We start from the raw sequence: 26,574 nt of genomic DNA, 5'->3' as shown, positions 1-26,574 counted from the left end.
TCGGTATAAAGGAAGGTGCTGAAATGTCATGTACAATAAACAGCCTGTCAGATAGTTTAGTTAGAATATAGAGTGTATGATGGGAAATAAGGGAAAACTGGTAATGGAAGGACATTCTAGGACCAGAATATGAAAGGTCTTGTTGCTACACCTCCCATTTTCTATATTTGTACAATTTTAATATTTAAAAATGGAAGGTATAGGACTTTCTATTTATTCCTATTAAATTTCTTCCCATAAGCAATCCTCTTGTTAAAAATATTTTGGGCCCATATTCTGTCATTCAATATATGAGCTACTCCAACAGACTAACTCAAATGTCAACTCTTCCAGGGAACCTTCCCTTATTCCCCCTGTTAATAATGACAATAGCTAGCATGTATATAGATAGCACTTTAAGGTTTGTAAAGCATTTGAAATCTATTATCTCAATGCAACATGAAATGTACTTTATACAAAATAACAGCAGTACTGTAAGATGATCTGCTGTGAATGACTTGCTTATTTTCAGCAATGCAAATGATCCAAGACAACTCTGAAGGTCCTATGAAAAATGTAGTCCATCTACAGAGAGAGAACTGATGGTGTCTGAATACAGATTGAAACATAATTTTTGTTTGTTTGTTTGTTCCTTTATCTGAAGTTTTGTTTTTGTCTGTTTTCTTTCACAACCTGGATAATGTGGAAATGTTTTAGCATAACTGTTCATGTATAGCTTATATTGAATTGCTTGTGTTCCTGGGCAGGGGCGGGGGAGGGCAGAGGAGGAGGAGGAAGAGAATTTGGAACACAAAATAAAAAAAAAATTATGTCAAAATTTGTATTTACATGTAATTTGGGAAAATAAAACTTGATGGGAGGAAAAACATCTATTATCTTATTTGACCATTTGAGTTAGTAATAACCTGTCTACTTAGAATTCATAAGCATTGTTCTGTAACTTAATGGAATTTAACACTTGGCACCATAACTATTTCTATTTTCCTATACACATCCAGAGAGACAGGTAATGGATTCAGAGTACAAATTAATTTTCTATTTTTTGGACATGGTTAAATATTAAATGATAGTGTTATAATATTATTTAAAATTTTTGGTTTTATTTTTTTTCCTTTTTCAGTAGCTGGGGGGGGCAAGGGAGAAAGATTATTCCATGCGCCAAATAAAAGAAAGTTGAACTTTTTAAAAAAGAAAAAATATAATTATATGTGTTCATGTCTTATCCTCTTATTGAACAAAAGCCCCACGAGGTCAGGGACTGTGTCTAAGAATCTGTATCTCCCCTAGCACCTAGCACAGTGCTTGTGCACAAAGTAAGCACTTAAGAAAAATATGTTTAAATGAGCTGAATAATTTTGGACTTTTTTTCTTAATTTGTTGTAACCCTTTATCCTTTCAGCCATCAATGGTCACATCTACAATTTGCCAGGACTAAGGATGTATGAAAAGGAAAATGTGAGATGGCACTTGCTGAACATGGGTGGTTCCCAAGACATCCATGTGGTTCACTTTCATGGCCAGACCTTGCTGGAAAATGGGACCCAGCTACACCGTTTGGGGGCCTGCCCCCTGCTTCCTGGTAAAAGATAATAACTGAAGTTGATATAATGCTTAACATTTTACATTCATCATTTCATGTGATCTTCACAGCAACCTTGGAAGTACAGGTGTTATTCATCTTATTTTATTTACACACACACACACACACACACACAGAGCCAAAGCACTATAGAGGTCAAATGACTCACCCATAGATAGTCACACAGGATTAGAACCCAGGTCTCCCAAGTGCCAAATACTTTCTACCACATCATGTTGCCTCTGGCCACTGAAGAGAAAACCCTTGCAAAGCCATCAAGAAATATCTTTCTTCGCACCTGTAACTCTCCTCAACTACCTAAATGTCAGTGCCCAAATGTCAGTTCACAGAATCTTGAACCAGGAAGTAACTATGAAGTCATTCTAAACCATTCTGTAGGACCCAACAATTAAAGATGACAACCAGGAAAAAAAAAAAGATATGTCCAATTGACAACATTTACATCACACTTAAAAGTTTGCAGAGTGCTTTACTACCTCACCTTATTTGAAGTTGACAACTTTAGGATATATGGTGATATTTTATTTTACCTATTATGCAGATGAGGAAATTGGAATAAAACTGGTGAGGTGAGATTAATGGATTGGCCCAGGGTCACACAACCTGGAAGTAGACAAGGCAGAGTCCAATCCAGGGACTTCTGACTCCAAGTTCAGAGTACTATCTACTCCGTCATATAGAGAATATAGAGGGAAAGAGAGAGACAAGAGAGAGACAGAGACAGAGAGAGAGGGAGGGAGGAAGAGAAGATAGAGAATACACACATATACATATATGTATATATACACACATATATGTATGTGCATGTATATATATATATGTATATGTGCATATATTTGGTTCTATATAGGAAGAACTATAAAGATACAGTCCCTGCTTTATACAAGTCTACAGTCTTAAATAGGTTGTTCCTTAAGGGTCCAAAGGTATCAAGGACAAGTATGTGAGTTTCCTCACTCATGCTCCCCCCTGCTCAGCTTCTATAATTGTGGTCCCAGTATCCTCCATATGATATGAGAGTGTGACCTAGATTTATTGGTAGGCTGTGATGTTTTGATTATTGCTGCATTTGCTTTGTATAAAATAATTGTGGTGTTATAATTATTCATGCTTTTCATTATTCATTGTTGTTAAGTAAATGTCTTATGCTTAAGAGCTAACAGTGTCATAGTGACTCAGTAGGGACTCAGAAATACAGTGGTAGTGAGGAGTGTGAGTTTATTTTCTACCCCTTAGAGGGTTACCCCTAGGATCTTGATAGGATATTGAATCATAACTGAATGGTTGTGGTGCTTCTCTTGAATCTCCAGCCTAGGTGAAGGTAGGTTGGAGTCATTGAGCCATCCCAGAAAGAAAGAGTATGTGGAATGGAGGAAGGGGGTCCCATAATGCTACACCAAGAAATCTTCAGAATTTTTACTTGGACTTAAAATGTGAGACTGGGGTTGTATCTCCAACCTAATAACTTAGACTAGATATATTTCTCCTGGAAAAAAGATGGCTAAAGACAGGCTTGACTGATTTCATGAGTAGTTATGAAGAATAGGATGGCAACCAGTAGAAAGCCATCAAGAACAGAAGATAAGAAACTGAACTTTGTGATAAGAGGGATTTAGGAAGGAGTTCCTGATCATGAGCTCTGAGAAGTAACAATGAGTAAACTGGGAAAGTTATGGAATATCCTCCCTTGAGATTTTCCAGATTGGGCCATGCATAGTTTTGCCTAGAGATGTAAGTAAAATTTAGAAAAATGTTAAAGCCATGGGGGGAGGAGGGAAAAGATTTCTTTTCTTTCTTTTTCCTTCCTTCCTTCCTTCCTTCCTTCCTTCCTTCCTTCTTTCCTTCCTTCCTTCCTTCCTTCCTTCCTTCCTTCCTTCCTTCCTTCCTTTCTTTCTTGCTTTCTTGCTTTTTTGGTGATGGTGCTGGGTGCAGGTCAAAGATAGAGTAGGAGGGCAGTGCTCATTTGGGAACATCATTGATCTAAAGTCATTTTGTTTAAGAACATAGGATGCATTACAGATTACTCGGTTTGCTTGTAAAGTGATCATTTTTTCTATATTTAGAGAAGTGAATGGCAGAACAACAACAAAAAAACCCTGAAAACATTTGGTGTATTTTCCATTTTTATTGGATGGATATGGGTAAATACCAAAGGGAAAACCAAAGATTCCCCTCCCTAGTTTTCCCACTATTTTTCTAGACCTTCACTTCTCTGTTTCTGCCTGCAGACAAGGGCATGAGTGACTCAAACTCCACTGATGACTACTGGCCAATGTTGTATTCAGTCAGTCAACATACATTTATTAAATTCATATGCCAGTTAGAGCACTGAGATCTAGGGAGACAAAGAAAGGCAAACATATCTTTGAGTGTTTAACTTTTGTCCTCCTCTCTACTCTAGGTTCATTTAAGACTCTTGAAATGAAGGCATCAAGATCTGGCTTATGGCTCTTAGACACTGAAGTGGGAGAAAATCAGATAGCAGGAATGCAAACACCATTCCTTATAATAGATAAAGGTACTCTGTGTGTATATAGCATGATATATTCAGCATGAAAATATCAGTCACAAAACTCTTGGGAAAAGACAAATTCTGAGAATCAGTAGTATATTACTGTGAAGCAGTCTTCGTACTCATGGCCAGAAGACTTTGAAATAGTCACCAGTCTTTCCTGCAGGAGATTAATGAGTATGTGATGGCTCAGTTGATTAGATCAGGGCTTCTTAGACTTTTTCCACTGGCAATCCCCTTTTGCCTGAGAAATTTTTATGTGACTCCTGGTCTATAAAATAGGTATATATAACCTTTTACTGTGGCCATAATTTTTGTGACCCCCACATTCAGTTACGTGACACCCTATGGGATCTTGATCTACACTTTAAGAAGCTAGGGATTAGAACATGAAGCCATTGATACCAGTTGTGGGTCTGGTTCATGTCTGGGTCATTTGGCTATACTCTGTTCCATAAGCATAGACCACACAACCGAAAGGTCATCTGTTTGACAAATTAGAAGCAGTGGTCACACAGGAGCCAGGAAAAAGAGCATAAACCCATCCCAACTATTCTAAACCATACATCCTCATAGTGATTGGTGACTAAATTATCTTCATATGCTCTTTGTATCCCCCTGAAAAGATTTATATCCATTTTGATTCTGCCTGTAATAAGGCCTATAATTACTCTGGTTGTTTCCTTTCTGATAAGAGTTTTGGTAACCTCGACACCAACAGAATAATGAACCTATTTAAGCGAGAGTAGTTGCTCTAAGATCGAAGTAGATTGAACTAAATCAAAAAACTTCCCCAGACTGGCCTTTCAAGTGCCCTTCTTCTGGTGCAGGACTGTTCCTATTGACTAGGGTGGGCATTGGGAGCGGGGAGGGTAGGGGAAAAAAGTTAAAAAAAAAAGAAATTTACACGATAACTTTGTTATATGTTTAAAAGAAATGGCAGATTGTACACAATAGAGTTGCAATTTCATATGCAATCATCTTTTTATTATTCCATAAATTAAAATTATTTTTTAAAAGAGTAATAATCTCACTTCACCTGTCATGTTTTAATGTATTTAAGATAATACTATAGTCAGTCAACAAATATTTATTAATTAAGAGCTTATTGGGGCAGCTAGGTAGCACAGTGGATAGAGCACCAGACCTGGATTCAGGAGAACCTGAGTTCAAATCCAGCCTCAGACACTTAACAATTACTAGCTGTGTGACCCTAGGCAAGTCACTTAACCCCAATTGCCTCACCAAAAAAAAAAAAAAAAAAAAAAAAAAAGGAGCTTATGTGCTATATATTGTGCTAAGCACTGAGGATTCAAAGAAAGACAAAAAATAGGCCCTGCCCTCATGAAGTTTACTTTCTAATGGCAGAAACAAGTAAATAACTAGGTACATAAACGATATATACATACAGAGAGAGAGATAAGAGGAAGAGAGAAAGAGAGGGGAGAGAGACAAAGAGACAGAAAGAGACAGAGAAGATGTAAGGAAATTTTAAAAGAAAAAGTATCAGCAGCTAGGGGAATTGGGAAAGGCTTCCTTCAGATGATGGGATTTAAGCTGAGTTTTGAAGGAAGCTGGGAAAACTAAGCAAAGGTGAGTGAGCAAACCATTCCAGGAATGGAAGACAGCCAGTAAGTACAAGGCAAAGAGTCGGCCTATTTACTGCAGCTGGATTGGAGAGTGTGTGGAAAGGAGTAAGCTAAGAAGGGAAGAAAGAGTCAGGTTTTAAAGAGCTTTAAATGGCCAGAGGACTTTCTATTTGAAAGCTGAGACAAGCAGAAGCATTTAATTATCAAGGACTCCAGAAATCACCACTTATACATTGTTTCCCCCTCTTCTCCACAGAATGCAAGATGCCCATGGGCTTAAGCAGCGGCATTATAGCAGATTCCCAGCTAAGTGCATCTGAGTTTCTGGGTGAGTGTGGACACCAACCTCAGCAATATTGTTTCCTCTTGGGAAGTTGAATCCAGGTTGTGATCATGTCTCTGTGAAATTTACCTCAAGTCACGGAAGACTTTTGCAGGGGGGTGAGGGAGAAATAGAACTAGGGCTCTGAAGCTCTATTTATGTGAAGGAAAAGTTATATTTATTATAATGATGATAATAGCTCACATTTATATGGTACTTTACAATTTACAATTTTCCTTAACACAATCCTGTGAGATAGTAATAACCATTATATTCCTCTATCTTTTTATGAATTACGAAGCACCTTCCTCACAGAAACCCTGTTAAATAGGTATGCGGCTACCCCCATTTTATAAATAAGGAAACAGATGGTCAGAGGTTAAGTGATGGGCACAAGGTCACTTAGCAAGTATCAGAGCTGGGATTCAAACCCAAGTCTACTAGCATTCTGCCACACTGCCTCTTAAAATAACCTCTGGCGATCTTAATTCATACAAATTGCATGGAAGGAGCATTGCATAATGGGAAGTAACAAGCCAGGGAGTCAGAGGATGTGGATTGAAATTCTGGGTTTCAAACCTTGACCAATTTCAAACGGTAGTTGTAGGGTTTGGGACACTTCACCTCCTTGAGACACTGACTTTCTTTGTCAAAGGAACAGGTTAGGATGAGTGATCCAGAAGATCCCTTTGAGCTCTAAATCCTATAAAGAGTCAAGAAGGAAGGATTTGCTTTGTTCCAACCAATGACCCTGATCTTTGTTTCAGATAAGAGCCTACCTCAAGTGCAAGTACATACAAATGACAGGGAAGTTACAGTCAATAATCTAGTGAGTTCTTGTCCATATAGGATCAGTTTGGAATAATTCTCAGGGCACGGGTGGGGGTTGGGGGTGGTGGTGGTATAATGTACTGATAGAATATTAAACCAGAGATACAATATCCTTAATATCTTATTATAGGGACAGCTAGGTGGCGCAGTGGATAAAGCACTGGCCTTGGATTCAGGAGGACCTGAGTTCAAATCCAGCCTCAGATACTTGACACTAGCTGTGTGACCCTGGGCAAGTCACTTAACCCTCGTTGCCCCACAAAACAAAACAAAACAAAACAAAACAAAAAACAAAAAACAAAAAATCTTATTATAATAATGGCTTTGAGAGCTGCTACTCTACCCCCAGCAATCAGATTTCTTAGAGTCTAAGTGTGAAGGGAAAAAATTGACCTTATTACCTCATTAGCAGTAATTGTTAGTTAAAATAAACCAAGGGCCTATTTCATGGGTAGGGTTGAATTTTTTCCTTAGCAGCCACCTCACAGTGCTTGTGGGCTCATATCTCCAGTTCTCATGTCCCTGGGGTGTCTTCTGTGCTCTGGGTGACATTTTGGGTGCTTGTTCTAGGAACAACAATCCCTATGTATGGCTCTGATGACAGAGACATCCAAGGGATTTTTTTTTCCTTTCACATGCCACCAGTAGGTACAAGTAAAATAATTAGACGAAATATTCCAGTGCACATATATAACACAAATAATCAGATAAGACAACTCAGTCTCATCCTTATAGTTCTTCTCCCTCCCCTCACATGCTGACCTCCTAACAAACAAACAAAACCTCTTTTCTTCAGAAGGGGATACACACACCCACCATATACATACATACATACATACATACATACATACATACATACATATATATATATACACACACACACTACATACACATACACATCACACACACACATACCTACCAAATACACAAAAAACAACTTCAGAAACAACCACCACAGAAATCACCCAGATATTGAAGCTGCTTTGACTTACCACCTCACTCTGCTGAGATAGTTCCAGTCTACCCTTATTAGTTCTCGATCACATTGGAAGAATAAGAAATGGGAGGTTTGACAATTAAGGGAGGGTGGTGGTAGAAATTTCCCAATGCATGCTGGGAGGACTTGGGAAGTAGAGAAGAAAGAAAGGGTGGGTAAATCATTTGTGTGTCAAAAACTTGAGATTATCAAGTCAATTCATCCATCAACAAGAATTTTTTAAGGACACAGAAGATGGTGCTCAAGGAGTTTTTGCCTTTCTTGGTCAGCCCAAAGCTTAGCACAGTGACTGGCTCATAGTAAATGCTTAGCAAATGCTAGCCAAGAATGCTTGGTTACCATTTCAACTCCATACCCAACTAGTCTCCTTCTTGTAACACAAAGCTAAGAGGGGAAAGGATTTTCCACTGGAAAAGTGATTTTCCACTAAAATTGAGAATCCCTGGATTCCTGATCTTTTTTTTTCCCAAACTTAAATTGCTTGTTTCCTTCTTAAAACCTAGGTTATTGGAAACCTAAATTAGCGAGGTTAAACAATGGTGGATCTTACAATGCTTGGAGTACAGACAAACGAGCACATTCTCCTCAGTCTGAACCCTGGATCCAGGTATGCCTGAGGACCCTGACAATGTCTGTTTTTTGTAACTACAGTGTATCCCCTTTGGTTTGAACTATACCTCATCATTCTGTTAAAGTCTTGTTAATATTCTGAGTGGAAATCAAGCCTCTATATCAAAGTAAGGTTGGGCTAGTTTTAATCAATCGGACAGTCAATCACCAAATATTTCTTGGGCACCTACTATTTGTCTTAGCGCTGTAATAGACTGTGTGGTATAGCAGATAGAGGGATGGAATTGGAGTCAGAGAAATCAAGGTTCAAATTCTGACTTTGATACTTAGCTATAAGACCCTGGGCAGATCCCTTAATCCCTTTGAATTTCAAGTAACTCTGTAAGTATGTGAGAGTAACAAGTAACCTTTAAATAGCTCTTTAAGATCTACAGAATACTTTACCTTCATTGCCTCATTCGACACTGTTTCTACTACTTACTGCCTATGTGACCTTGGGCAAGTCAATGATGTTCCTCCTATCTATAAATCTATGATTCTGTGGTTCCTGTGAAGTAAATTCTATCATTATCCCCGTTTTATAGATGAGGAAACTGAAGCTTAATGGTTAAGTGTCTTGCCCTGGGTTCAGAGCTAAGTAAGTGTCCAAGGTGAGATTCATACTCAAATCTTCCTGACTCCAAACATGGCAATCTATCTACTATGGTAACCCATTTCTATCTACATATTTGAACTGGATGTGCTAGACAACATAAGGGGTCTACAGTGAAAGCATCTAACAAGGTCTCTGCCTGCAAGGGGCTTACAATCTAGCTCAATGGAAGAGACCCCTAAAGAAAACCCAGGCTTGTGTGCGATAGCCAGCTGAACGCATTTTTGGAGCAAGAATTTATTATTGTTATTATTAATCACAATGCAAGCATTAAGTACTTTGCAGTCCAGGATGACCATTTAATTTTTTTTTTATCATTTTTTATTTGATGCAATGGGGGTTAAGTGACTTGCCCAGGGTCACATAGCTAGTAAGCGTTAAGTGTCTGAGGCCGGATTTGAACTCAGGTCCTCCTGACTCCAGGGCCAGTGCTCTATCCACTGTGCCACCTCGCTGCCCCTAGAATGACCATTTAATGCATCTGCTGCTATTACAGGTGGACTTTGAAAGAGAAGTTGTTCTTACTGGGATACAGACCCAGGGAGCCAAACAGCACTTCACATCCTACTACACCACCCAGTTCTGTGTTGCCTACAGTTCCAACAAAAGAATGTGGCAGTACTTCAAAGGGAACAGCACTTCAAGACAGGTGTGTGTGTGTGTGTGTGTGTGTGTGTGTGTGTGTGTGTGTGTGTGTGTGCGCAAGTGCACGTGTGTGTTTCTGGATAACTGAGGGAAATAGTCTTCTTGAGGTGTTAGAAGCTATTACCCTTTCTCTAAATGGTTTATTTAGCGGTAGGTGCTATGGATGACCTACTAAAAACACAATCCTGGAGAGCTCCCAAATATGGAAAACTCTACCAAATGACATAGTGACCGAACTTGTGATTTCATTGATGTAGTGAACTCTCAGGTGATAAAATGCCCTCTACCAATGTGGGTCAGCATGTTAAAATCTTACACAAGTTCCTAGAGCACTGAGAGGTTAAAGTTAGACATCCTGTGTGTGTCAGAAGCAGGACATGAAGCCCTGTCTTCCCAGACACCAGGTCAGTTCTCTGCCACTTTTCTGTACTGCATGCCTGGTCATTAATCACCCTGTGTTTTCCCCATGGCAGACACTTGACAACAGAGTGGACTAAACCAAATAGAACCATGTTCCAAGACCTCAAGGAATTTGTGTTCATTCTCCTTGCTAAGCCAATTTTCATGTTTTAAAAATTCCGTTCTATGGTTTGAATACCATGGAAGGAGGGCAAAGTGTTATCATAATACTCTAGGGAACAGGTAAAATTATTCTGTTTCTATTAACAAGAGAAGGAAAGGCTGGAACGGCCATTGGTTTTAAATAAGAAGACAGATGGCATAGTCAACAAACATGCTTCAATGTTTAAACGTCCTTGACCTGTTTTTCTTTGACATTTCATTAAAAGAAAAAGCATGAAATTTTCTGCTGCAGGCCTCCCCCCACAAAATGACCTCTTCAACACAGGCATCATTAAACCTGTTCCATTTTCAAATGCAGAGAGGTTTATGTTGGTTCCAATGACAAGAAATCTGGAGGACCTCTTTATCGACTTCTTCCTTGCCCTCTAGTCAATTCTTTTCACAGGCATTCTGTGGTACTAGGCCACAAAGAAAGACTATTCAGAGGAACTGGTGGTCTTCGCACTGGAATAACAAAGTCAGGTCTTCAAGACAGAAGTAGAACTGTGCTAATGTCCCATTTGTGGGAAACATCCCCTTGTGTGTTAGAAACAGACTTCACTTCAACAGTGCTTATGTGACCAGTCTGTGCCTGGCTGCTTATTGGGGCTATCTGGAGGCAGAAAGGAATTTCCTCTTGGTCTTGCAGAAAGCTGCATTCTGTTGGGGACATATACCATGGACAGAGACAAAGATATACAAAGAATGTGGGCATGCAACTAAAAAAGCTGGAAAAAGAACAAATTAAAAATCCCAAATTAAATACTAAATTAGAAATCCTGAAAATCAAAGGAGAGATTAATAAAATGGAAAGTAAGAAAACTATAGAATTCATCAATAAAACTAAGAGCTGGTTTTATGAAAAAAGTCAATAAAATAGATAAACCTTTGCTTAATTTGATTTTTTTTTAAAAAAGAAGAAAACCAAATTACCAGTATCAAAAATGAAAGAGGTGAATTCACCACCAATGAAGTAGAAATTAAAGCAATAATTATGAGCTATCTTATTCTACTGTATGCCAATAAATTTGACAATCTAAATGAAATGGATGAATATTATAAAAGTCTCCCTATCAGGAATTCACCAACCATCTTGTGAAGACTCACACTCGGGTGTCTGTCCAGAGGATGCAGGCAGCTGCTATAGCAACCACATAAGATTTTTTTTTTAATAAACACTGAATAAACTGAACTATGCCTGCTTTAAAAAAAATGTTACAAAAGGATGTCAAGAGGAAGAGAGGGCTAACAAGCAGAGGCTCATAAAAGACTTCTGAGAGGAGATAATTCCCTGAGCCATGCCTCAATGTTCATAAGCTTTTTTTTCTTTTATAGACTTCTTGGGCAGTCTGGTGAAGCCTAGCCTGAATAATGTTTTTAAATACCTAAAATGAAATTATATAGGACTACAAAGGAAATATATTTTTTAAATGATTTGTCCCCTCTTTTTCCTTCTAGTACTTTGAGGGTAATTCAGATGCCTCCACCATCAAAGAAAATTCCTTTGACCCACCCATTGTGGCTAAATACATTAGGATTTCCCCAACCCATTCCTACAATAGGCCAACTCTCCGTCTGGAATTGCTGGGCTGTGAGGTCCAAGGTAAGGAATAAGGATTTACTGGCTCTTCCTCCACTAGGCACAGAAGCAGGTTTGGTAGAGCAGATTACTGATGGATAGTTTTAGGTGATTTACGATGATTATGCCAGTTTTCAGTGTCAAGTACTTTGTGTGACAAGGAGGAGGAGGAGGGTACAGCAGACAGGAAGGAGGAATAAGAGCAAATTTTCTATAATGCTTAAAGTTTGCAAAGCACTTATCTCATGTTTTATTTGAGATAAAATGTTATAATAAATGTTATATTAAATATAAAATAAAATGTTATCATATTAAAACATGCTATTCTATAACAAATATATTAAGTAGTAAATCTATAATTAAGTATTTTTATTAAATATACAATAAGATATGGTTTATTAGGTTTGAATACAATAGTTACATTAATTTTATAAAATATATGATTATGTTAACTATATAATATAAACAACTATGTTTAATATATAATAAAACATCATTATATTATGTTTATATTTGTTTGTATTAAATGATTGATACATTAAATGATAGCTGTAGTATTGAACATATAAATATTATAATAACTGCATAATAAAATAAATTAAATGTTTATTTTATTTTGAAAAATGTGGGCCTCATTTGAGCCCCACAATAATTCTATGGGCTATGTAGGTCCCTCAGGTACTATTATCCCCATTTTACATATGAGGAAATTAAGGCTAAGACAAATTAAGTGACTCTTCCATGATTACACACATAGTAAGCTTCAGGGATGGGACATGAACCCTGTTCTTTAAATCTGCAACAAGCATTCTGTCCACTATCTCACATGGAAATCTTGAAGTATGGGAGTATTGGTCTTCCCCTAAGCTATCACCATGCCCGGGAATGGTAGGCTTCAGATGAAAGGGAAGAATGTCATGTGCACTGGGATCTTGGTCCCTCCTCTGGGTCTGCCAACCACAGCATCACCTGCCATCACTCAGAGTGTCAACACATACTTGTCCCAAAGGGAGTATGCCTGAAACTGTGCCCATTTCAGATAAGAGCAACATTTGTTTATGATGACTTTTCTATAATAAACATTCAGGTTTGATATGTTTTCATTTTAAAATATGATCATGTTGATTGCTTTCCTAGAGTTTAACCATCCTTATAATTCTTATATAGATCCAAGTTAGTCATAATGAATGATCCCTTTGATAAATTGCTATAATTTCTTTGAAAGGATTTTATTTAAAATTATGAATTGATATTAATTAATGATATTAATCATTTTCTTTATCTTTCCCTAGTTTAAGTATTATAGATATATTTCTCTCATAAAAGGAATTTGATAGAATATTTCTTTCTCAGTTTTTGAGAATCATTTGAGTAGTATTTTTAAATAATTTGAGTAGTATTAATTGTTCTTAAAAGTTTGATACAGGGGGCAGCTAGGTGGCACAGTGGATAAAGCACCAACCCTTGATTCAGGAGAACCTGAGTTCAAATCCAGCCTCAGACACTTGACACTTACTAGCTGTGTGACCCTGGGCAAGTCACACAAAAAAGTTTGATACAAGTCCCCTGTAAATCCATAAGGACCAGGAGGTTTTTTGTTTTTGTTTTTGTTTTTTGTAATTTCTTTATAGCTGGTCCTGTTTCCTTTACAAAATTGGATTACTTAAGATCTCTATTTGGTCTTCCGTTCATTTGAACATTTTATATTTTTAAAAGTATTCCTCTATTTCTTTGTCTTCTCAGTTTTGTTAACATGTAACATTATGTAACATAATTTTTTTTATTTTTTCTGGCTTTGTTATGATTCCACCTTGTACTTTACCTATTTGAATTTCTGCCCTCTCCTTTTTAATCACATTGTCTAAAGATTTATACATTTGGGTAGTCTTTTCAAGGAACAAACTTTTAGTTTTGTTGATAATTTTTATAGTCTTTTTTTTTGTCTAACTGGGTTCTGAAACCAGTTACAAATCCTAAATATTCAGACTCACCCTGTAACCCTAACTGTAACATCTTACAGTGGATAAAATATATGACATTTTTTGTCCATGCAACCAGGAGCAAGTCATTTAAACTTTAGAGACTTTTTTCCATAAATCAAGAATAGTAACAACTACCTCCCAGAATTACTGTGAACCTCCAATGAGATAATATTTGCAAAACATTTTGTAAACTTGAAAGTGATAAGTAAATGTCTATTATTATTATTATTATTATTATTATTATTATTATTATTATTATTATTATTATTGTTCTTATTATAGTGATGATGGCAGTGGTGGTCATGGACCTTATAACCCTGAATTCAACTCAGTTCCTTATATAGATTAGAATATATCCACATAGCTAAGGTTTGGATTTGGTTTTTTCTGGATTCTTTTTGGGGGAGGGGAGATAATTGGGGTTAAGTGACTTGCCCAGGGTCACACAGCTAATAAATGTCTGACGTCAAATTTGAACTCAGGCCCTCCTGACTCCAGGGCCAGCTCTTTATCCCCTGTGACATGTAGCTTTCTTGAAAGACTTCTTACAAAAGATGGGATTTTAGCTGAAATTTAAAGGAAACCATAGAAGCTAGGTGGGGGAGATAAGGACGGAGAGAGTTCCAAGCATGGAGATGACAAGTAAAAATGCCCAGCATTGTGAGACGGAGGGTGTGGTTCAAGGAACAATATGAAGGCTAGTGTCATTGGACTGCAGGGTCCAATGGGTTTTATAAAAGCAAAAGAACCAACTTTATCTTTGACCCTGGAAGCAATAGGGAACCACTAAAGTGTTGGGGTTTTTTTTTTGGTGAGGCAATTGGGGTTAAGTGACTTGCCCAGGGTCACACAGCTAGTAAGTGTTCCGTGTCTGAGGTTGGATTTGAACTCAGGTCCTCCTGAATCCAGGGCCCGTGCTCTATCCACTGCACCACCTAGCTGCCCCGGGAACCACTAAAGTTGACTGAAAAGGAGATGGAGAGAGAGGAGTGACTCGGTCAGACCTCAGCTTTAGGTAGATCAATTTGATAGCTGAATGGAAAGTAGACTGGAATAGGGAGAGACCTGGGTCAGGGAGACCAACAGCATGCTCTTGCCATACTCTATGGGTGAGGTGATGAGGGGCTGCAGGTTGGGTCATAGCAGAGAAGGAAGAGATGTTAGATAAAGGTAGAAATGACAGGACTTGGGAACTGATTGGATATGAGGGGTGAGGGATAGTGAGCAGCCCAGGATGGTGCCAGGTATGTCCATACCTACGCAAAATATGTTAAAGAGGAAAAAGTTCTATATAGCAAGGGTGATTGGGTTCCTCACCCATTAATTCTTCCATCTCAATTCTCATGTACCTTGTTACCACAGAGGGGGGAAGAAGTCACTTTCCTAGTAGAAAAGGTAAAGCTGAACAAGGTATCTCCCTCAAAGGAAACTACAGTTTCTCTTTCTCTGTAATTTTGGTTAAAAACACAGTTAATTCCCAAACATTAGAAATGTGCACCTCTCCTGAAAGCTAAGGTCTATTCTAGACTCTATGACTTTTTAAGTTTCTCACATAGCACAACTCCATGAATGTTTGCTAATTAAAACATGTTGATTTTCCCTTGACAGGTTGTTCCACACCTCTGGGGATGGAAAGCCTAAAGATAGGAAATAACCAGATTACAGCTTCATCAATTAAAAAGTCTTGGTTGGGAGGTTACTGGTCACCCTTCTATGCCCGTCTCAATGCTCAAGGCCGTGTGAATGCCTGGCAAGCCAAGGTAAAACCTCTACAGTGTAATGGTCATCTCTAAGTTTTCATGGATTGAAACAAAGAACCTTTAGTCAACATGATAGAGAGACTCTGTTACCAGGAACCACGTTTCCTATTTATACTTATTGAAATTCTAGGGGCAGCTAGGTGGCACAGTGGATAAAGCACTGGCCCTGGATTCAGGAGGACCTGAATTCAAATCTGGCCTCAGACACTTGACACTTACTAGCTGTGTGACCCTGGAGAAATCACTTAACCCTCACTGCCTTGCAAAAAAAAAAATTAATTAATTAAATTAAATCTAGGCAATTTTTTTGGATGTGGTAGCTATAGTGCTTAAATTTGGACTTGAGAGAAATCATTTCTGACCTGCATGGGCCTGAGAAGTTTAACTTTTATGGTTCCTAAACTTTTGGGAGTTGTAATCCCCCTTCGTGAATTAACTTATTATTATTAACTATTAATATATTATATATAATATCACATAAACAAATATATTATATATTAAAATACATTACTATTAATAACATTTAATTATATATAAATATATTATATAAATATTCTTGATGTTAATAACTTATTAACCTATATGAAATAACTCAGTGAATCTGATAATTTTACTCATCTTAAAAGGGCCATATGCTGTTTGTTTTAAAAATTAAAATGTAGGTAGAATGGCACAGTGGAAAGAGCACTGAATTTAAGGTCATGGGAACCTGAATTTGACTCCTGGCACTACTTAGACAAATCAGTGAATTTCTCTGAGACTCCATTTCCTCATTTGTAAAATGAAAGGGCTGGACTAGATGGCTTCTCAGGTCTCTTCCAGCTCAAGATCTATGGATCTCTGAATTGATTTTGCGTTGTTTCAATTTCATGATATCCTGGGTGATCACTGGTGTTCTCAAACCAGGCTTAGAAATCAGTAGTCTAAGTGCTTCCTTTCAATGAACACAGTTATGACAAATGATGAGAGCCCTTCACACCATTAAAGTCTTCTTCTGATGCCTTGTCATGGAATGAAGTGACCTTTGGCTCTTGAAGTCTGTGCCAATGAGGTTAGGGCTTGGGAAGGTCCTACCAAACTGAAGAGTTTTTAAATCCAAGATCATCACCAGTCTAAGCCCAGTCTAGATAAATTAGGAAAGATCCATCCCAAGAGGGTTGGACACCAGATAATTTTTTTTTCTTAATTACAACTCATGAAACCATTTACTAAGGCTTGGAGGAATTGTAATCTCCATCAGCAGAGCAAGTGCTCACACCAATGGAATCGTGTATATTTGATGAAAGAAGAGGTTGATCAGATATATTTGGGTCAATTGGTTTGTGCATACCTGGTTATCTTTGATACATTTTGTTTGTTTTCTAACCCACAGAGTTGAGCAGTCAAAAGTAGGTAGACAACCTTACAGAAAACGGGCAAGCCTAACCAACAAGAGCTTAAGATGCCTGAAGCATTAATCTCTGAACCCTATACAGCATTCCCAGAGTTTTTCCCCAAGGGAAGGAAGGCATAAAGAGATTCCATGTTCATGAAGTGAGAAAATATATAATTAAGGGAGTTCTCTGCACTGAATTCTGATGTTCTAAGAAGAACTAGATTGGTCCAGGAAAGTCACATTTAGACCAAAATGTTTATAGGAACATAGAATGCTATAGTAGGAAGGACCCTACAAGATTATCTTATCCACCCTCCCCATTTGACAGATGAGTAAACTGAGGCCCAAAGAGGTGACATCATTTATCTAGTAACAAAAAACTCACTCCTGGATCTTCCACTTAATACTCTTCTTGTCTCATCAAATCCAGCTAAAATGTATACCTGATGTCCAGACCTATGTGATAAGACCAACAGTAGTGACATATTCGTTTTGATTTTTTAATTTCTAAAGCCACTTGAGAAGATAGAAGTTATGTACCCAGATTTAAAAATTACTCTCCCAACTCTCTTCATACCTGTACTCCTTAATTAGATGGGTTACAAATCAAAGCAAGACATAGAGTGGTAAAGGCACATGGGCACACATCTCCTCCTAACTTATTTTTCTCTGCTATACCTATTTTTTTCCCCAACCAAAATCCCATAGCTGCTATTTTCTAAGTCAGTGTTATCAAGCCATGATTTTAGAGGACTTAAAGTACCTCTGACCATTTTAAAGATTGTTGTGAATTTTTTAAATTCCCCAAACAAAATTTTTCATTTTCTTTATGTTTTAATTCCATAGAGTATATGCTTTTACTAGCAAAAGCCAGACAGGGGAAGAGGGTTGGAATGGTTATGTCAAAGAAATAACAATGTGGTGTTGCAACTCTAAAAGGTGGTGAATCATTGCTCTAAATACATTTAGATGAATTCACAGGACTGGCAGAATCTCCCAAAGATTCTGTTCCAATAACCCTGTCACTCACCGAGTTTCATCTGCCCCCCTTTTAATCCTCCCTCATCCATCATCTAAATAAGGCTGAATCTGGAGTGAGGTCATCTTTACCTGAAGCATCTCTGATTGAGCCACAGATAGTGAAAGACTGAACTCTCTCCCAGTTGCTAGGTGATGCTGTTGTCAGAATCCTTATCAAAGCAGGACAACACAATAATGTGTTGTATATGACCGGGGAAACGTTGAACTTTTCCTTCTTAGTGGTAGCACTACAGAGGAAGCTCTGTCTGTCACCCCAGGGCCATTCCCATAGCCAGCCAGCCTCACCCTGCTCTTTCATCCATAGAGGACTTTTAGGGGGGGAAAATCACCCTCTCTCTCTCTCTCTCTCTCTCTCTCTCACACATACACACACACACACACACACACCTCTTGAAGCTAAGTTGATGGAAACTTTGTGAGCTGCTGTCATTTTGACAAAGGTCCTATTTTATTAGCATGAGAACAAAACAGTAAGGAAGGGGTTTAAAAAAATTGGGGGGGGGGTGAAATTCCACCCCAAAGGATACAAAACTCACTCATCACTATTCAGTGGTTAGAGATATAACATTGTTTGTATATACATTTCCAGGGTTTAGCAAATTGCCAGTCACATAGTAAACAGTAAATAAATGTTCTATTTATCTATCCATCCATCTATTACACATATGAGGTACTTAATAAATGCTTGTTGACTGACTATCCCGTTCTTATGGTTCTGTTTTATGGTATATTTAATTCAACAAATATTGTTGACTCTTGCCTAATATGAATACAATTGCAGATTTAGTTTCCAGTCTGCATCAGTGGAAGGAGATTTCACACCCAAGAGTATCCCATACCTATATATAATCACAAGTAGAAAGGATAAAAAAAAACAACATTTATTATTTACTATAAGCCAGTCCTTGTGTTAAATACTTTACAAATATTACCTCATTTGATCCTCATAACAACTCAGTGATATAAATGCTATTATTATTCTCATTTTACATTTGAGCAAATTGAGGTAGCTAGAAGTTAAATGACCTGCCAAGGATAACACAGCATGTAAGTATTTGAGGCTAGATTTGGACTCTGGTCTTCCTGACTCCAAGTCCAGAGCTCTGAAGACCATACCCTCCCTTAAAATGCACAAAACACTGTTGAATACAAAGAAGAATAAAACCCAGCCCCTGCTTCTAAGGAACTTATAAACCTAATAAGGGAGACAAACATATACACATATAACTTCAGTATAAAAATAGAATATGCTAAGTGTATGAGAGGTATAAACCAATTGTTCTTTGAGGTCAGAGGCAGGAAAGAGAGCTTCTATCTTTCCATCACATTTCTGATTGGATTCTATCTAGTTTCTGTCTATCTAGTTTCTGATTGAGAAGAATCAAGGAAGGTATGTGATAGAAAGAAAGGAAGGAAAGGGTGTTTCTCAGCCAGGCAATGAATGGCATGAGTCAAAGAACAGAGATGGGAATGCGTGGGACACAGGATTATAGGAAAGATCTGTAGAGATCAATCAGTAAACTGACCTCATTTTACGAGTGAGGAAAAAAAGAAACTCGGTACCTCCCACTCACCTCTCAACTCCTGGCAACTTGGCTTCTAGCCCATCACTCAGCTGAAATCAGCTCTCAATTGCCAAATCCAATGGCTTCCCCTCTCCTCTCTCAGTCTCTATGCTTTATCTCTCTACAGTGTTTGACATTGTTGACCATTTCCCTCCTCCAAGAGGCTCTTTCCTCCATGAGATTTCATGACACACATTTTTCCTGGTTCTTTTCTTACCTGTCGGGCTGAGCCTTCTCAGTGTCTATGCACCATTCACTGTATACATCCACAGGTATGCCCAGGATTCTATCCAGGCTCCTTTTCCTCCTCTCTCTACTTTTCCTCCCTCAGTGACCACATCATTTTCCATAAGTTCAGCTGCTATCTTGATGCAGATGGCTCCTTAATTTATATAATAATTAGTCAACAAGCATTCATTCAGTGCATCCTATGGGCCAGGCACTGAGGATAAAAAGACAAAAATGAAACAATCCTGCCTTCAAGGAGCTTATAGTCTCTCAGAGGGGAGAGGAGGAGTCAACTACATACAGACAGACAAGTATACACAAAAGGAATACCAGGGACAAGACAGAATCTTAGGAAAAACCTACATTAAATGGGGAGAAGAAAGAAACAATGAAAGGGAGGAAACATGGCATAAGGAAGCACACATTGGATATGGAATCAGAATACCCAGGCTGAAGTCCACTTTCAGCCACCTATTTGCTTTATGACTTTAGACCAATCACTTTGCCTCTATAGGGTTAAATGACCCCATCTAAAATGTTGGATAAAGTGATCTCTTAAAACCCTTCCCTATTTGACCTTCTGTAGTCTGTGCTGTGTTCAGTGATTTCGATGGTTAGAGAAGTAGGGACAGAGCCAGAAAAGTTTCGTGTCCTAAGCATCAATAGAGAAAAAAGTTTCAAGAAGTTATGGGTGGTCAACAAGAAAGAAAATGGAGGGAGGGAGGGAAGGAAGGAAGGGAAGGAGGGAGAGAGGAAAGAGGGAAAGAAAGAGGAGGAAGGGAGGGATGGAGAGAGAGAGAAATTGTTGTTATTGTTGATATTATAATACAGGGTGTCCCAAAAGTCCGGGTTGATTTTAAGCTACTTAATTAGTTAAGCAGCTTAGACAACTGACCTAAACAATTGAACAACTGGCCCTTCAAAAACACATACTCAAGACTTACTTTTAAGTTTGTTTTAAGTAAAACAAAACTCAAGCTTAAGTAGTCTGATTAAATTGTAAGCTCCTCTATTCATTATAAATTCCTTTAGGGCAGGGATGGCTTTTGTCTTTTTTTTTTTTTTGTAATCCCCAGCACTTAGCATAGTCCTTAATAAATAATTATTGATTTAAAACTGAACAAAGATTTATGGAACAGCACCTCTGTAGTTAATAATAAATAGGTTTATAAAGCACTTTACACATATTATTCCATTTAATCCTCCCAATAACCCTGTGAGGTAGGTTCTATTATTTTATTTCATTCTTTTATGCTATTATTCCCTTTCTTTCTTTTTTTTTTTTTTTTTTAGTGAGGCAACTAGGATTAAGTGACTTGCCCAGGGTCACACAGCTAGTAAGTGTTAAGTGTCTGAGGCTGGATTTGAACTCAGGTACTCCTGACTCCAGGGCCAGTGCTCTATCCACTGCACCTACCTAGCTGCCCCTATAATTCCCTTTCAAAGATGAGAAAATAGAGGTTGATAGATTTGAGATGACTTGACCAAAGTCACAGAGCTAAGATATTATCAGAGGTAGGATTCAAACCCAGTTCTCCTGACTCCAAGTCCAGCACTTGGAGGATGAATACTGAAAACAGTCCACTGTATTAGGCTTGTTAATGGTGAACCTGGATAGAGTAGTTTTATAGAACAGTGGAAATGGAAATCATACTATAAGGGTATCAGTAAGTACCCTTGAAAAGTGAGTTGTAGTGAGGAAGTAGAATAATTGGTATAGGTTATTATTGGAACTTGGAAGAAATCTGGAAAAGAAGGAGAGAGATGTGGGATTCGAGTAGATGTGGATTAAAACCAGGTGGTGCTGGCTCCAGAGAGCTGGTTATTAAATTTTCAGCATAAGCATTTATTTACACTTCAGAAATCAGCAAATGCTACAAATCAGGGCTTGATTTATAGTTTTGTTAATTGCTTAGACTTAAGAAAATTGATAGAAAAAATGTTTAAAATGCAGATTAAAAGTAAAAGCATGCCATGGCTATTTTTTTTTCCAGACTTGGTAGTTAAAGATTTACCAACATATCACTCTAAGTACAAGGGTTTGGTGGAACGGTTTTTTGTTCGTTTCTTCATATAGACCTGAGAATGTTCATAGACAAAGGGAGAAAGATTAAAAATAAGAATGGGGGCAGCTAGGTGGCGCAGTGGATAGAGCACCGGCCCTGGAGTCAGGAGTACCTGAGTTCAAATCCGGCCTCAGACACTTAACACTTGCTAGCTGTGTGACCCTGGGCAAGTCACTTAACCCCAATTGACTTACTAAAAAAATAAAAGAATAAGAATGAATGATAAGGCCCTAGATAAGGCCAAATTAAGGGTTTATATGCATAGTAGGATAGGTCAGCTTTGGTAAGGAGTAGAGTTTTGAGATAGAATAGAAGATAGGATAGATGAAGGCAAAGAGATTTACTATGGGGAAGAAAGTGGAGGTAACTGTTGTGTAGTAAAAAGAACTCTGGATTTCAAGTCAGAGGAGCTGGGTTTGAATGCTGGCTGTTCATTACTGAGTGTTTTACTACTGGTAATCCACTTAAACTTTCTGGGTCTCATTTTCTTCATTTGTAAAATGAGTGAGACTAAATGATCCCTAATGTATCTTCCAGCTGTAGAGTCCTATGATACAACAGAGTTGAAAGAATTCAGATCACATGGCTTTGAACTCAGTAATAGAACAGAGGATGTCAATTTGTTCCAAGTGTGTGCAGGTTGGGAATAGGGAAAGGTTGCCAAAGTTTCCACTGGGGATAAGATATGGTGTCACTTATTTGTGTCAGTAAGAGCTGATTAAAAGAATTTCTGAGCAGCAGTGAATGTTCATCTGAGCTTATGCAATAAATTTACATTGGATGAAATTAATATTATGTCTTGGCTTCTCCAGTAACACCCAGCAGCCTGGGAGCAGAAATGGAGAGAGAAATTAGTTGCTGGGAAATCACCCAAGGTTAAGGAACTTTAGAAGTTCAAAGGCCCAAGGAATTTCAGGGTGGTGGCTAGTATTTGCCTGAAGCAGGGTACCATCCTGTTTCTCTTCCACAGGGTGTCAAAATCACACCTAGACCTTTCTGGCAAACTTGTCTAAAAGGAAGGATGTTATTTCTCACAGCATCACAAAGTAGGAAGGGGTCTCAGTGGCCATCCGATTCAATCGCCTACCTGTACAAGATGCCCCTCTATAACACCCCAAAAGTGGACAGCCAATCTTGGTTTCAAAACCCTCAGTGAGGAGGGACCCTCCTGAGGCAGTTTTGAAACTTTTGGAGAACCAATTATTAAGGAATTTTTTCCTTGCAGCATCTTCATTCTCTCTTCTGAGATGAAGGAGAATGTCTAATCCCTCTTCCCTGTGCCAGCCTTTCCGTTATTTTAAGGCAGAAACCGTATGTGCTAAAATCTTCTATGAATCCGTGACCCATCTGAAATAGCACACAAAGACTCCCCCATCTTTTCATCTTTCCCTTTAGGATCCACGTCCGTAAATACTGTACATCTAAAAGCCCTCGTCTTGTCAAACCATCTTATCAAAGCGTCTTTTTAACTTTCTTAGTCAAACAACAACAAACAGTGGCTGCAAATAGACCTGCTCAAAACCAAGAAAATAACAGCGATCATAACGCAAGGCGCCAAGTCTTTCTCGAATGAAATGTACGTGATGACTTATGCTATCTTCTACAGCGATCACGGCACAGAATGGAAACCATATAAGGACAAATCGTCCATGACGGAAAAGGTACGATACGATGTCTTAGCAAAGAGATGGAGATGCAGTCCCTAAGAGAGATACTTGGGATAGCGACATCTGAGTCCCCCTGACACCACTTCCCTGGCCTTATAATTCCAGGCTTGGTTTAGAAACAGAATTTTAGAGTTAGAAGTCCAACCTCTACATTTTAAACATAAGCCAACTGAGACGTTTAGTGGTTTGCCCATGGTCAAGGTCACACAGTTAGTTAGTGGCACTTTCCATGCTTGGGGGTTGGTCCACCTGTGAACTGAGGGTAGTGCCTTTTAATTGTTCAGCACCGATGTGTAAAGACCATTTTTATTTGGATAGTGTTAAAAGACATCTTTTTATCATTATTACAAGAAAATCATTCTTTTTTCATATCACAGTGAAAATCAGATTAAAATGGTCCTGTGATCGGGGCAGCTAGGTGGCGCAGTGGATAGAGCACCGGCCCTGGAGTCAGGAGGACCTGAGTTCAAATCCGGCCTCAGACACTTAACACTTACTGGCTGTGTGACCCTGGGCAAGTCACTTAACCCCAATTGCCTCACTAAAAAAAAAAAAATGGTCCTGTGATAAATCACTCTGCTGCTTGCATGCATACACACACAAACACACACACACACACACACATACATACACACACACAAAATGCTCCATAGAATCATGCACAAGTGAATAAAGTAACTGCATTTGGTAGCTGAATAAAAGTATTAGGATTTAAGCTTATTATTATCACTAATTATTCTGAGGATTTTATTATTAAATTAAATTCTACATGCACTGATTATAAACTTCTGTGCCATATTGATTCTGGAGCAACAAGTAGGGCCTTCTGATGCAGGGTGTGGGGAAAAAAGAGTTCCTCAAAGCTGACCCACACCTCTAATTTCTTCTTGTGTCATGAACAGCTCAATCAATCGATTCCTTGTGTTAGAGGTCCTACCCAAAGGTTGAATTAGCTGCTGCCGGCAATGGGGGGTCACCATTCCCAGAAGTAGAAACATAAGCGTCATCAGCAACAAACATTTACAGAACAACAAAGCATTGCTCTGAGTTAGGCAATAGGTTGGGTACGAAGAAATCTCTGCCACCAAGGAGCTCTGGTGGGGAAACAGGACATCCCTTCATTTATTCATTTATTAGATGTTTACCAAGTGCCAGGCATACTGCTAGGTCTACAATCCTGTAGCTATTTATAGTTACATCATGATCTCATTTCTTCTTCCCCACAAACCTAGCAGATAGTACAATTATTAGTATCCTCCATTTCAGATGAGGAAAGGGACCTCAAAGAGGTTAAATCACTTGTGCAAGATTACATAGCTAGTAAGCAGCAGAGATATGGCCTGCACCCAGGTCTTCCAACCCCAGGCCCAGCATTGCATTAATCTCATATAGAATCACATTCTTTCAAACAAACAATACAAATGAGCATTTCATAACTGGAGAAATGTTTTTGCTAATGCTCTAACTACCCATCCTTTCTCTTTATTAACTTCCTTGATCTTCTATCTCAACCTAGAAACTCACACGCCCAGGCAAAATCTAGGATGTGGTCACAAAAGCATCTTAGCCTACAAGGAGGAGGTCAGGAAGTGCTCCAAACACCCCATCTAAATTAAAGGGCATAAGGAGTTTCTCTGTGCATTTTTCCGACTGCCTTTCTAGTACTAATTCTTTTCTTGTTCTTTATTTTCAGATTTTTGTGGGAAATGTTGATCCCAAAGGACAGGTCAAGAATTTTTTCAACCCTCCCATCTTTTCTAGGTTCATCCGTATCATTCCCAAGTCATGGAATCAAAGCATTACTCTTCGATTGGAACTCTTTGGCTGTGATATTTACTAGAGCTGGGGTAGATATTATGCATTCAAAAGCAGAGAAATACCCTTTGAGTTCTCAAATGCTTTAGAACTGGTCATTTATTTTATAGTTGTTTCTAAATGTCAGACTTCAAAAAATGTTTCTACTGTTGCTTTCTTCCCCCTCTTACCTAGAAGAAACAGGTTTTATATGTGAGACTTTTCTAGTTTATTTTTCCCCACCATGACATAAGAAGATAGCTCTGATTTGGCAGCATTGATTACATTAACATAGAAAAATAACGAGGGTTATTAGTACCCAGCTGAATTAAATCATTGTTAATCACAAATGGAATCTTGATTGTTTCTCTAGAACACTCAAATGTGGGTGATTTTTAGCCCAGATGTCCTTATTAGCATAGGCTATTAATAGTGTTAATGTGTTCTACTCATGTTTCCAGGAAAGTGATTTTCAGTCATGAACCTGAAGCATTTGGAAAGTTGGTCAGAGATGAGATGAACAATTTCTAGGGTGAAGACTTTTTTGTTTGTTTGTTTGTTTTAAATTTTTTTGGTGTGAGGCAATTGGGGTTAAGTGACTTGCCCAGGGTCACACAGCTAGTAAGTGTTAAATGTCTGAGGCCGGATTTGAACTCAGGTCCTCCTGACTCCAGGGCCGGTGCTCCATCTACTGCGCCACCTAGCTGCCCCCAGGTTGAAGACTTTTAAACCCTGTGAAGTCACCAATAAAAAAAACTACTGTTTTGCAATAACAAATTATGAAGTAATGGTTCCTTTGTTATCATGTTTCATGATGTAACTTATCATGCTGATTTTAAAATATCAACCTGATGTTTCACATTGTTAGCTGGTGAGGTGAGTAATAAGGAGGGGGTGGGGTGTTGGTGGTAATACTTGTTTAACAGTTGGATGCCTGGCTATGTTCCTTTTGTCAAAATTAGGAGGGAGTACAAATAACCCAGATATAGAGAAAAGGTACACAGTTCTATAATTATGAAACATTTTCCTTACAATGGAGATAACCATTTGTTGTTGTTGAGTGTTTTTCAGTCATATCCAACTCTTTGTGAACCTATTTGAGGTTTTCTTAGCAGAGATACTAGTGGTTTGCTATTTCCTTCTTCAGCTTATTTTGCAGATGAAGAAACTGAGGCAAACAGATTAGTAAATATCTGAGGCCAGATTCAAACTCATCAATATGAGTCTTCTTGACTCCA

At 38.3% G+C, this 26,574-nt stretch overlaps 1 protein-coding gene across 3 annotated transcripts in view; it reads left to right on the top strand.

The window, feature by feature from the left end:
- Positions 1-26,113, top strand: part of F5 (coagulation factor V) — a 96,445-nt gene extending 70,332 nt beyond the window's left edge. For all 3 annotated transcript variants that reach the window (XM_044001848.1, XM_044001850.1, XM_044001849.1), the window contains 9 exons: positions 1,400-1,579; positions 4,002-4,118; positions 5,958-6,029; positions 8,355-8,458; positions 9,570-9,722; positions 11,738-11,882; positions 15,449-15,600; positions 23,354-23,536; positions 25,236-26,113. In XM_044001848.1, the coding sequence (XP_043857783.1) occupies positions 1,400-1,579; positions 4,002-4,118; positions 5,958-6,029; positions 8,355-8,458; positions 9,570-9,722; positions 11,738-11,882; positions 15,449-15,600; positions 23,354-23,536; positions 25,236-25,382 (1,253 nt within the window). In that variant the 3' untranslated portion in view covers positions 25,383-26,113. The remainder of the gene's footprint in view (positions 1-1,399; positions 1,580-4,001; positions 4,119-5,957; positions 6,030-8,354; positions 8,459-9,569; positions 9,723-11,737; positions 11,883-15,448; positions 15,601-23,353; positions 23,537-25,235) is intronic.
- The last annotated feature ends 461 nt before the right edge of the window (positions 26,114-26,574 follow it).

Source organism: Dromiciops gliroides, chromosome 4 (genome assembly GCF_019393635.1).
Source record: "Dromiciops gliroides isolate mDroGli1 chromosome 4, mDroGli1.pri, whole genome shotgun sequence".
Lineage (NCBI taxonomy): Eukaryota > Metazoa > Chordata > Mammalia > Microbiotheria > Microbiotheriidae > Dromiciops > Dromiciops gliroides.
This window is presented reverse-complemented; position numbering and strand designations above follow the sequence as displayed.